At 42.0% G+C, this 12,805-nt stretch overlaps 1 protein-coding gene across 4 annotated transcripts in view; it reads right to left on the bottom strand.

Moving 5' to 3' along the window:
• NHSL1 (NHS like 1) overlaps positions 1–12,805 on the bottom strand; it is a 254,240-nt gene that overhangs the window by 19,423 nt on the left and 222,012 nt on the right. For 3 of the 4 annotated variants that reach the window (XM_050949408.1, XM_050949409.1, XM_050949410.1), the window contains 2 exons: positions 10,320–10,512; positions 2,841–2,972 (listed from right to left, as the gene is read on the bottom strand). In XM_050949408.1, coding sequence (XP_050805365.1) covers positions 2,841–2,972; positions 10,320–10,512 — 325 coding nt within the window. The remainder of the gene's footprint in view (positions 1–2,840; positions 2,973–10,319; positions 10,513–12,805) is intronic. The other variant, XM_050949411.1, reaches the window with a different exon arrangement.

Below are 12,805 nucleotides of genomic sequence, written 5' to 3'. Positions count from 1 at the left end.
GTGGTTAAATTCCAATGGCATCAAAGTCACTATCTACACAAAAACTGCTGTGTTCATATACATCTGACAGACTTTTGCTATATTTTGTCTTTATTCGTCAAAAGAAAACAGAGAAACAGGGAAAACTCCAACATTTCAGCCTTATAGAGTCTTTTCCAGCTCCATAACAACGTACAAAAATAGTCCACTTTGGTAAGAGATTTGAGGTTCTCTCATATTTCTGTTTCCTTTTGAAGAACAAATAAGATGTAACAAGTCTGCTATGGGTTGATTATTTAACCTGTGCACGGCAACTTTGATGTGTCCAGAGATTTCAGTTCTTGTATAAACATGGCCATTCACAGCAATGCTTTAGTGAAGACATGAAGAGGCACTTATTCAATTGAAACCACAGGGAAAATGTAGATAGGCACAATGTAATTGCTTTATTTGGATTTGATCTGGGTCCACGTTCCAAAAAAATGAGCCGCGGCATATTTAACAAGAAGTTTGCTTTGAGATAGGGTTAGGGAAACAGAATGGATTACATGCATATATTGCAAGGAAAAAATGTGGCCTAATGGACAGAGCACCGGAATGGCACTCAGGGAACCTGGGTTCTTTTCTCAACTCTTACTGCTGGGTGACCTTGGGCAAGTCACTTTACCTCTCTGTGCTTCAGTTTCCCCATCTGCAAAATGGGGATAATGATACTGACCTACTTAGAAAAAATGTTTTGATATTTACTGTTAAAATTGTATACATGCTAGGCATTAAGGGGGCAACAATAGCTCCTAGGGAATCCCTCTAGCGTAAGTTTGCTCCCTATGTGGTGCAGAACTGCCACAATGGCTCTGTGAAGCTAATATAAGAGCTCCCAGCACAAGAGCTGTGGCTGTGCTCTGCCTATCCTGACATAGCAGACAGTCCATAAGAAGCTGTTTCAGCCAGAGCATAGATTAGCAGCCCAGAGGTTACTATAGCTTAAGCAAAGGGCCAAACAAATTTCCAGACAGCCTAAGAAAGTGCAGCGAGTGAAAGGGGATTTAAAGTCACCTTTTACTCCTGCCCCTTCTGTTCCTGTGTTCAGCACATCACAGAAACCTAAGAACAAAGAATCAGGCCTACAAAATCTGTGGTATCATTTTTAAAAGTAGAACCAGCAAAAGGCAATCTTTGTTTAAGACACTTGTGGAAGATTTCTGCATAGTACAGATGCTATCTATCTATTTCAGCTAGTAAATGATAATTATTTTAGATAGTAAAAATAAATGCATAAAATGTGCACACATATCCAGAGTTTTGGTTTTACATGATATGCAAAAGACCACATCCTCCACACACTGTTTCCAAATTGGGTTGCCACTCATTTCAGAATTCACAAATCCAACTTTTCCAGGTCTGGTTTGCATCCTACAAGCCTAGCATTCAGGACATTAAAAGAATCTCAAAATCATTATAGGTAGAAAACTATGTCATTTCATCAAGACATCAAATGGTGTTGTAATATAAAGTTGCCATGTGAAAATTCAATATGGTGTTATGCTGTGTAAATCTTGTTTGGTAGCAAAACGAAAGGTGAGATTCCCATATTGGGACATTGTTTCATTATGGATTTTGAGGGAACAGCTCTATTTACAGCACCACTTTGTACTGCACCTGGGTTTCTCTGTAGGTCTCCCACATTCAAGTATTCTATAAGCCTGACCCTTATGTCAGAAATTAGGACAGGTGAGCTTGCTTTGCCTAATTTCAAACCTACTCAGTCTGAAACATCATAAGTTTTGTGTTCTGCTTGGGAGACGGAAAAATGGAAGAATGAGGAAAATATGGGGAAAAAATGGGTGGAAAAATGCATGAGGGAGTAAATCTAAAGGAAGAATCAACACATGAGATTTTACCATATGTATGGCATGCAGCTTGCACTACCTCCATTTTTTGGAAATTCTTATAACTTTACTATAGAATTACTGGAATCCCTTTGGCTAAAAAATTATGATTTAGAAAACTCAATTCTCTTTAAAACAGGAAAAAGCATGGATTTAAATGACTGGGAAAATAAAGATGATTTGTTTACTCAGACTAGTTTTATAAGCCTTTAAAAAAAGTTTAAAAGGGTTTGCCAAAACCCAGAGCATCACCACCTTCAAACACCCCTAATTTATTAAATCTGAAAAAGATCACAACCCTAAGTAGGGTGGTTGCCACTGACTAGAAAATTGTTCCTCTGGATCATGCAAAAGAGTTGAACATCAGGACATAGAAGTGTTCTCACTAAACATCTAGTTAATCTACTACTAGATGTCTAGTCTATGTCAAGCACGATCAATGAGATAATTAACAATGCTGGCATTTAAGAGGTCACAATTAGGTCTGAACTACATTGGAAGAAGTGGATGACTCTTTGGGTAGCTTTGTTTCAGTGTGAGAGGCAGCAGATCCAGTAAGACAACTATTAATTGGTTAACACTGGTAATGCATTCTTCACAAGTAAAATGCCTAAACACTTCATTTTTATTTAAATGGTTACTTATACTCTGGAGCATTGGCCAAAATCTGTAGGAAGATTCTAAATGCATGGATTTTACATCTCTGCAGATTTCTATTGTCCCAGTACACAATTTTTTCAAATAATGTGTTCCCTTCAATTGACTGAAATCAGCAAACAAAGAGCTTTAATTTCCAGCACAAATTATTTGGCTTGAACTAACATGCCTTTTGCAATAGGGCACACATTTATTTGGAACTTTAATAGGCTATCAGACTGTATTGGCTTCATGAGCACTGGTAAATGTTATTAGTCAAGTAATGGTAAGCAGTGAAGATGAATAGTGATGGAATACAGTTCTGATGAGCCATACCTAGCTCCTTTTGTATGTTGTCAGGGACTCCTGTAATAGTCTTTCTCCTTTTGACTTTCTTCGGCCGTCTTACCACAGTGTCTGTGTAAATTAGAGACCGCCGAATGCTGGCTTGGCGGTCGAAATTCTCCCCTAATGTGTAGTAGAACAAGCAAAGCAACATTACTTTCAAGCACGCTGACATCATGCACTTTCTTCCACTAGCTCATTGTAGAAATGAAAAAAAGGCATTAATAAATGATGTTAGCTCAGTTCTACAGTGAGGGTATACACTGAAGGAAAAGATACAGCATATCGTCACCATAAGGCTTGAGGAACATATACATTATAGAAAGGTACACAGTGTATGATATTTTGACTCCTTAGACCTAATTCAAATCTGACTGAAGCAAGTGCCATTCCACTAAAGTCATCAGGTTTTGTTTGTTTGTTTGTTTTTTTGGGAGGGAGATAGCAAATTTGATTGCTCCCTGAAAATGAAAGACTAACTCTGTTCATTTAGGAACAGACTGTGTGATGGCAGGACTAATGCTAGCTTCCTCATGCAGCTTCACTAACACATCTAAACCTTGATCTGTAATATTTTTTTTTTCAGTCTGAGCATTCAGAGCATGATTTAGTTAGGGATTGGTCCTGCTTTGAGCAAGGGGTGGGACTAGATGATCTCCTGAGGTCCCCTCCAACCCTGATATTCTATGATTCTATAGCAAACATTGCCAAAGCAACGGTATCCAATTTGTATAGTTATTTCATGATGTGGGTAAATGTCCATTGGTGACCAAGGTGAGACCAAACTAATTTTCCTTGTGATCTCAGCTATATTTCAATCCCAATCTCCATAAGTAAAAGGCCAAAAGTATTAATAAACTATAACATTGGTTACTATCAAACCTTTATAAATGTAACATTCAGAACGAAGAACTTGTGTCTATCAAAGTGCATTACTGAAGAAAGCCTTATAGTGACCATGTACTGTATCATAATGGGACCCAGCAGCAGCACCCCTCCAGTTAAGGTTGAACAGATTTTCTTTAGAAATTCACTTTTTAGGGGTCACAACTTGGCCATTTTAATTCCCACTAAGATCAAACATGGCTTCTGAATTATCAGCCAAGTTAATTTCCTCCCCTAAAATTAGATCACAGTGCTCAAACTCTGGTTTTTTTTTAATTTAAAAAACACAATTTTTAAAATACAAATTCACTTTGGATGAGTTTAAGCACTTTTAAATCTGCCCTAATTTGGGGGCAGAGTTTTAAAAACTGAGATGCTGTACACACTTGCACATGTGTATTCTCTTGCTGCCTTCTAAGTTTTTCTTTAGTAATTTAAAAAAATCAATGGCCAAATTATGTACCTCAGAAAAGTGACTACTGCACATCCACAGTAGCTAATGTACTTCTCATACATCTTTCTCCTGGTTTCCTTCACATCATTGTGTGTCATACAGATAATAATTTCTACAACACTTTACATTTCAAAAGATTGTGTGCAGACACCTGAAAACACAGGACTAATAACTGTAGCAGTTCCATTCATCATATACAAAGGTTATGACTAAATGTTAATGGATCGTTGTGTCCCAATGTATAGCATTCTTGCTAACCAAAAGCTTTGCAACTGTAACAATTCACCAATTTCATCTCAATTTTCAGGGTTCTACTAATTAAAAAGTAAGACCATATTAAAGTAGGGGTAAATATGGCTTTAAATATGGTCATATTTAAAGTAAGGGGCATTCCCCAGGATCTATAATAGAGAGGCCCCAAAACATTGTGGCAGAATGTCTACTTTTAGAGGACACTACTACTAGTCTAATGGTATGTGTACATTGCAATGAGGTGGTGTTATAACAGCACATATAAGCATACCCAAGCCATAGGCGGTGAGTTATATGGGCTCGAGGTGCCCGGGCTCCAGGAATATTCAGGGTTGGGCGCCCTGCTCCAGCAATATTTGGAGATGGGTCTCTCCCTCGGCCCTGCCTGGATCGGGCCCTGACCCAGGCCCCTGCGGGTCTCCCCCGCCGCCCCGCCCCTGCCTGGAGCAGGTCCCGGCCTCTGCCTTCCACCCCTCCCCCTGCATCCCCCCTCCGCCATGCTCGCAGATCAGCTCCTGGCAGAACTGCTGTCTGCTGCCCCAGGGTCCTAGCGCTTGCCACCCGCTAATGGCAAGGCAGGCTGCCCTTACCCTGCTCTTCTGCCCTAGCCCTGAGCCTCTCCAACGCCCCAAACCCTCATCCTCAGCCCCAACCCTCATCCCCCTGCACCCTAATCCTCAGCCCCAGCCAGAGCCCTCATCCCCCTGCACCCTAATCCTCAGCCCCAGCCAGAGCCCTCATCCCCCTGCACCCTAATCCTCAGCCCCAGCCAGAGCCCTCATCCCCCTGCACCCGAATCCTCATCCCCAGCCAGAGCCCTCATCCCCCTGCACCCGAATCCTCAGCCCCAGCCAGAGCCCTCATCCCCCTGCACCCAAATCCTCAGCCCCAGCCAGAGCCCTCATCCCCCTGCACTTGAATCCTCAGCCCCAGCCAGAGCCCTCATCCCCCTGCACCCAAATCCTCATCCCCAGCCAGAACCCTCATCCCCCTGCACCCGAACCCTCAGCCCCAGCCAGAGCCCTCATCCCCCTGCACCCTAATCCTCTGCCCCAGCCAGAGCCCTCATCCCCCACACCCTGAGCCTCTGCCCCAGCTCTGAGCCCCCCCACATCATGAACCCCTCATCCTCAGCCCCAACCCTCATTCCCCTGCAGCCTGATCCTCTGCCCCAGCGTGCACCACCTCTCCCTTCCTACACCCCCCCAGCGGCGCCTGCACCCAAACTCCGTCCCAAAGCCTGCACCCCTCACCCCCTCCTGCACACCCATCCCCTGCCCTAGCCCAGACCCTGCACCCAGCACCCAAACTCCCTCCCAGAGCCTGCACCCCCACTCCTTCCTACACCCCCGCCACTAGCCCAGAGCCTGCACCCCTCACCGCCTCCTGCACATCCACTCCGTGCCCCAGCCCAGAGCCTGAACCCAGCACCCAAACTCCTTCCCAAAGCCTGCACCCCTCCTGCACCCTAATCCCCAGCCCAGGACCTGCACCCCAGACCTCCCCCCTGAAACCCCGCCCAGAGCCGTAGGCAGGTGGAGGCGGATTTTGAGGGGGCAGAGTTGGGGGGGCAGGTTCTGGGCACCACTAAAATTTCTACAAACTTGCCTCCCATGACCCAAGCTACCTCATTAAAAATAGCAGGGTAGCTAAGGCAGCATGGATTAGCCACTCAAGGACATACACAAGTCCTGGGCAGGCTTGATGAGTGGCTAGCTCATGCCACCATGCATGGCAACACCGCTATTTTTAGCAAGCTAGCTCATGTATGACAATCACATGTCCTGACTGGAGCATAGACAAACCCTGCAGACATGTCTATACAGCAAACACACACCTGAGGCTGCCCTCGGTCAGCGGGCTGGGGCTGCAATATTGCTGTAAAGATGTTTGGGCTCAGGCTGGAGACCAAGCTCTGGGGACCCTGTCAGGAAGGTGGGTCCCAGAGCCCAGGCTCCAGCCTGAGCCCAAACATCTACACAGTAATTTTACAGCCCAGCAGCCAGAGCCCCATGAACCTGAGTCAGCTGACCCAGGCCAGCCGTCATAGGCACCAACTCTGTGGTGGCTGTCGCAGCCCCCCTACCAGAACCTGCCCCTTCCCCGAGTGCCTTCTGCCTGCTGGTGGGCCCTGCCCATCAGCGCCTCCCCCTCCCTCCCAGCACTTACCACTTGCCATGGATCAGCTGTTTTGCAGCGTCAGGAGGTGCTGGGGGTGAGGCGCGAGGGCGCAGTACGCTCAGGGGACAGGGTGGAACTGGGCAGGGAAGAGGCGGGATGGGGCGGGGGCACCCCCCAGCAGATTAGAAACTCAGCGCCTATACCAGCCATGGCTGTGCTATGGGTCTTTTATTCCAGTGTAGACATACCCTAAATGTTATGAGATGCTGGGACCCTTATTGCTTGAAGGTTCAGGATCATTTGTTAAGCCAAACTTCAGATGAACAACTAATACTTCTACCCACATTATGATAGGTCCAAAGAGCTGGATGGACCTATTAATAGCAGGGTTTTTTTTGTTTCTTCAAAAATTTCTTCTTCCATTTAAAAAACAAAACAATCACACACAAGACAGTGGCTTCTAAGGAAATTAGAATGCAAAACAAAAAAAATATAATCACAGATCCTCCAGAATAAAATACAATTTTAATTGGAATTTAAGAGAATTCAAACAAGGAAATCCTCTGTTGACTAACACTGCCACTCCGTCCTCGTTTGCCTTATTCTGCTTTTGATTTTGCAGTATGGATTATGGAACACATGAAAGTCACTATGTTAATTATGGATCCAATCCCACAACCATTACTCATGCAATCAGTCTTTGGTTTAAATGGGACTATTCCTGTGAGTAAAGGCAGGAAGAAAAGGCCCAAATTTATACTGATTTGTATGGATGAAGAATGTTAAGGACAAAGAGGCTGCATTAACAAACCAAGGGCTTGGTTGTCTACATTTACCGGGGGATCGACGAGCGGCGATCGATGCATCGACCACAGATCACTCTCCTGTCAACTCCTGTACTCCACTGGATTGAGAAGAGTAGGAGGAATCGACGGGAGAGCGTCTCCCATTGACATCACATAGTGTGGACCCCGTGGTAAGTAGATCTAAGCTACATCGATTTGAGCTACGCTATTCACGTAACTCAAATTGAGTAGTTTAAATCAAATTTTCCCTGTAGTGTAGACAAGGCCTAAGTTAAATTAATGAAATCAGGATCTTTCAGTCTTATTTTGACCACTGTTTGAGGCTAAAATACATATTTATCAGGGTCTAATAAAAATATCTAAAAATATTCATTTTTGTTCCTAATGGTTTAAAATAAATGTCCTTTGACGTCCTCACTGAAGTCTATGTGTCTTACTTGTTAATTCATGGGACACAAGGTCAACAGGACCTAAGCGCACGCTTAGCTGCTTTGCAGAATCAGACCTTTGCTTTTCATTTTCCCCCTTGCTTATCCTACCCATCACCACCGATACTTTTACAGCTGGAAAATAGTCCTAGAAAACCCACTGCAGCAGACACTACTATATGTCTCTTGATTAAAATGTAGAACGTGCTGTAAAAGCACTTGCTGGCCACCACTCCATCACTAAAAAATGGAGCAAAATCACTTGTGGAACGAGCTCAGCCCATTTATCCTAAAGACAGGATCCATTTCCAAACCTCGATGTCTAGTCAGCAGCTTCTCAGCCTAATGCAGTAACCATGCATCTTCAGACCAGCCACCAGATTTGTAATACTAAATGTGTTAATTGCAATCTGTCCCACTGAAGAGCTAAACTGCCAGAACACCACCATGTGGTGCACACTCCAGTAAGAGGCCTTGTAGCTTATTCATTATTAATGCACTTTCAAAAATGCTTTCAATTTTCAAAAGCTACTTCTTGGGTTAATATTTTATTTCAGTCAAATAGTAATGAATAGGGATTTCTGTCTCATTTCTGTGCAAACAACATAAGAGTCACAAGTTATTAAAAAAGAGCAAGCAAAGGTACAAAAGCTGCTATGTATGTTGCACAGCAGGGCTTAAAGAGTGGCACAGAACAAAGTTTTCATTCTGCATTTTTTTCTCTCCTCCATATAAGTAAATTTAACCCAGGAAATTTATAAAACAAAGTTTTGCTGGGGGAAAGACTGAATTTTTTGAAACCTGTAATAGACTGCAGCAAAGGATAGATCCCCTTCATTACGGCACTCAATTCATTATTTTTTAAGTAGCACAGTAATAATTTCAGAGACCAGGAAACCTTATGGTTCATGTAGAGTAGTTTACATACCTAACAGTAATTTTGCTTTCCTCTAATCACTTTCATAGCCCCTTACTATCACGTATATAAAAGGAATAGAGTGCGAAACAAGCACTTCAAAGAAAGCAAGGTTTGTTATACAACTTGATGAAATTACAAGGACAATTTGTACAGATTTATTAACATTTCCAATACTGTACAGCTAAATTAAACCCATGGCAGTTACTTGATCTCTTATCTTTTTATTCTTCCCCACCCCCTTCTTTCCATCTGTTTGTCTCCACTGGATATTTGCAGTACACAGAGGTCATTACTGTGAACTGCAGATTACTCAATTTATAAGTATGTTGTGCTCCTGCTGTCACAATATCTAAGCCATGCTCAGACTTATTGATTACGGCAGATAATCCATTGTTCCCATACCACCACCTTCTGCACCTGTGTATCCTATATTTCCAAGATAATGCCAATTGGTCTGCACTACTTTAGTGTTGTATTTGTTTGTGCTGTTAATTAGAAACATTTCATTATTTTCTGGTGTCTTCTTTTAATGTCCATGACATTTTCTCTTGATTTGCAGATTTCTTTGTAGTGTTCATTATTGGCCTAAACTTGTATAAAATTGTAAAATTTCACCAATGGAAACATTCAGCACTAATTCTATGCGGTTCTTTCACAAAATTATATTAATAAAAAGGATGTGTATTAAATAGTTACTAGTAATCAAACAGGAGAGGTGAACACCCCGTCTTAATAAATTATTAAACAAAATCAAATATCACATGCTGTTGATTACAATATAATGGTAAGCTTGAAGTCGAATGGAAGCCATGTGAGGTTTGAAATAAGTCAGATACTGAATATCTTCCTGTTTCTGGCATCTAAACATAAACACACATACTGAACAACCTATAATACACAATCTTTATAATATTCAGACACAAGGAAAAATTAAATTATTTAATCTTTCATGAAAGTTCTAATTTGGGATACACCAAAAACTTTTCTGGGTTTAGCTGGTTTTCAGCAGCCTAACTTCCATAGTTTTAAATGGGATATATGCAGTTAAAATCACCCACAACATTTTTTACATTTAGGGTCAATATATTACTGATCTACAGAAATATGGAATACATATATACAAAGGGAAATTTCCTCCCAAGAGCCATAAATATAAGCAGCCCAACAACTCTTTTTATATCCGCACCCATATTCTTTCCCTGTAAGCCTCTTGCCATCAATAATAAAAGGTTTTTCATATATATATATTCCAAATGTTGAAACTCGCCCACTTTGGGGGACAGAAATCTTTTGATAACTTCCTTTCCATAAATTCTTAAGATAAAATCCTGAAAATCATTGCCAAATGTAATTGATATCAATTTTCCCATTAGATCTCATCAATTTTTATTCTGTTTCAAGACCATGCTGTTGCTTTCCTGCATTAAATTAAATGTCTGACGAGGGTTCACAAACCACTGTTTTGAAACAAAGGTGCAATAACTAGTATTTATTTCAGGTGCTGTAACTAAATCATGTGCTTCAGGTAACAAATAATGAAACAAAATTGACTAGGGTTCTTCCCCGCCCCAGGCATTCTAACCACCACTGAAATTAAAAGCCTACCAGTTACATTAATAGGAACCACATCTGTTTGGACCGCTTGTGCTTGCTGTCGCATTTTCTCCTCTGGTGTTGGCAATGGAAGTGACTTGGTCCAGTTAGTTTGGGTGTTGATATCAGAACATTCATTTGAAACTGGTGTTCTAGCTCTCTTGATGCTAATAAGCTTTTCCTCTTCTGGAGAAGGGACTGAGCACTACAAAAAGAAACATATACAACAATATGAATTTCTTATAAGAAAAAAATATCAGACCAAATTGTGATAGCCTTACTGACAACGAACAGTACTTGACACTGCAAGCAGCCTCATTGCAGCCAGCAGGACTACTCGTGGAGCGAGATACTACTCAGAAAGAATAAGGATATCATAGCCTGCCCATAAAAAGTATGATTTTTTTTTAATGAAAACTTGTTATTTGTCCAACAAAACTGCTCAGATTCAAGAGTATATGTTAAAGTAGCATGAAAAATGATCTTGAGCATGACAAATGATAAAGTTATTTATTAACTGTATTCCATTTTGCAGTTAAGTATCAGAAGCCGTGTTACCCTGATCTGTAAAAGCAGCAAAGAGTCCTGTGGCACCTTATAGACTAACAAAAGTATATGTACATGCATCCGACGAAGTGGGTATTCACCCACGAAAGCTCATGCTCCAGTATGTCTGTTAGTCTATACGATGCCACAAGACTCTTTGCTGATTTTGCAGTTGTTATTCCGGGAACAACTGCATTATGCACTATCAGATTAGTTAACTTCCCTGTTTGCCTTCTTGTATGCCTCTCTCAGCAATGTGCTAGCAAGGGACTTCAGAACTGAGCACCTGTTTACCTCGTTGTGATGTGCACAGTTTTAGCAAGAAGCCTGTTATGAAGAGACAGTTTTTAAGCTCAGTGAAGCAAAGAACTAAAATAAAGCACAGGAGAGAAACCTTGACCAACCTCAGTGATGAGGAAAAGGGTATCCATTGATAATACCAAGGAACAAAAACAATTAAGTTAACCACCATTGAATTTTACTAGGAAATCTAATCACCACCACACTATCACAGGATTTGCATACCTTATAAAGTCATTCCTTATTAAAGGACCGTGCTTTGTGTCCATGCCGCTATCTAGGGGACGTGGGCAGGAAACAACAAAGCTCGCACAGTATTTTCACTATCCAAAATTACTGTGCCAAAAAAAGGCTTTCGGCTGAGTGACATTTGTTTAGTGGAACAATCATTTGTTACACTACATGAGCCAAATTCTGGGGTCACGGTTGGTGGAGAGGGGAGGAATGTAACCCCTTTCTGTTGTGAATATACTGATGGCATCAGTCAGACTAATTCCAAGGACAGTTGGATCCAGTACATATGCCGAACAGAGGGCGCTGTGCAAATCCATGGGCTTGGAGGTGAGGGTCAAAATCCCTGAACAATCCGTCATAAATTCTCAGCTCTCTTCCCTGGAGCCAGGGAGGTTATCATAGCCAACCCCAGTGGCAGGGAAGGATAGAGAACTGGAGAAAAGTCCTTGTTTAGAAAGAAAAACAAAATGTTTTGTAAGTGTTAGGAGAAGCAGTGGTGTTGATGGATCTTCCCTCTCTCTGACTACCATGCTCCAAGATGCTTCATCTTACATTTCTACTGACATCTGTGTTTCAGGACATTCAACCTGGGATGGTGTGCACCAATTCAGTACCTTTGTCATTCTGCCAGGTAAGAACAACCTCTTATTAGGGAGGCATTATCAAAAACTCGCTCTTCAATGAGGTACTCAATCACTGCTGCCCACTGCTATCACTCATTCCTCATAGCTTGACTGTCATATATGGAGGTGGAATCCGTGATCCTCTGCAGGTGCTTTGCAGCCTCTACTTACGGGCCAGGGGCTGAGGATCTGCGGAGATGCCTGTACTATAGATATATTTTAACAGAGATTTAAAAAATTGTACTCAATTTTTCTAAAAAGTACAGCAGTATAAAAATGGTGTAGGCATCTGTTGTACTGCTTAATACATGGATCACAATCATCTCACTGTCATGTTATACTCTCACCATTTGCTGTATCCGATTCCCCACGACCATCTAGATTGTACGCCCTTAGGGACAGGGGCCACCTTTTTATGATTCGTTTGTACAGTGCCTAGTACAATGGGGCTAGGGCCTCTCGATGGAAATGATAAATGACACTAATAATACTGTATTTCCATGATATGGGAATATGCTTTGAAGTGTAGGATTTTCTTTATATTTCTCTATTGAATACTATATTGATGATCCTGGTGTATTATCTGATCTATGGACACTTCCATTCATATTTTAGAGGGGCCAAATACCAACAGTCTTAAGTTCATTAAGGGCTTGTCTACACTTACCAGATTGACGCTACGGCGATCAATGCATTGGCAGTTGATTTAGCAGGTCTAGTGAAGACCCACTAAATCAACTGCCGATTGCTCTCCTATTGACTCCTGTACTCCACCTGATCGAGAAGAGTAAGGGG

The sequence above is a fragment of the Gopherus flavomarginatus genome, chromosome 4 (assembly GCF_025201925.1).
Source record: "Gopherus flavomarginatus isolate rGopFla2 chromosome 4, rGopFla2.mat.asm, whole genome shotgun sequence".
NCBI lineage: Eukaryota > Metazoa > Chordata > Testudines > Testudinidae > Gopherus > Gopherus flavomarginatus.
Note: the sequence above shows the minus strand (reverse complement) of the source record. Positions and strands in the feature narration are given on the sequence as shown.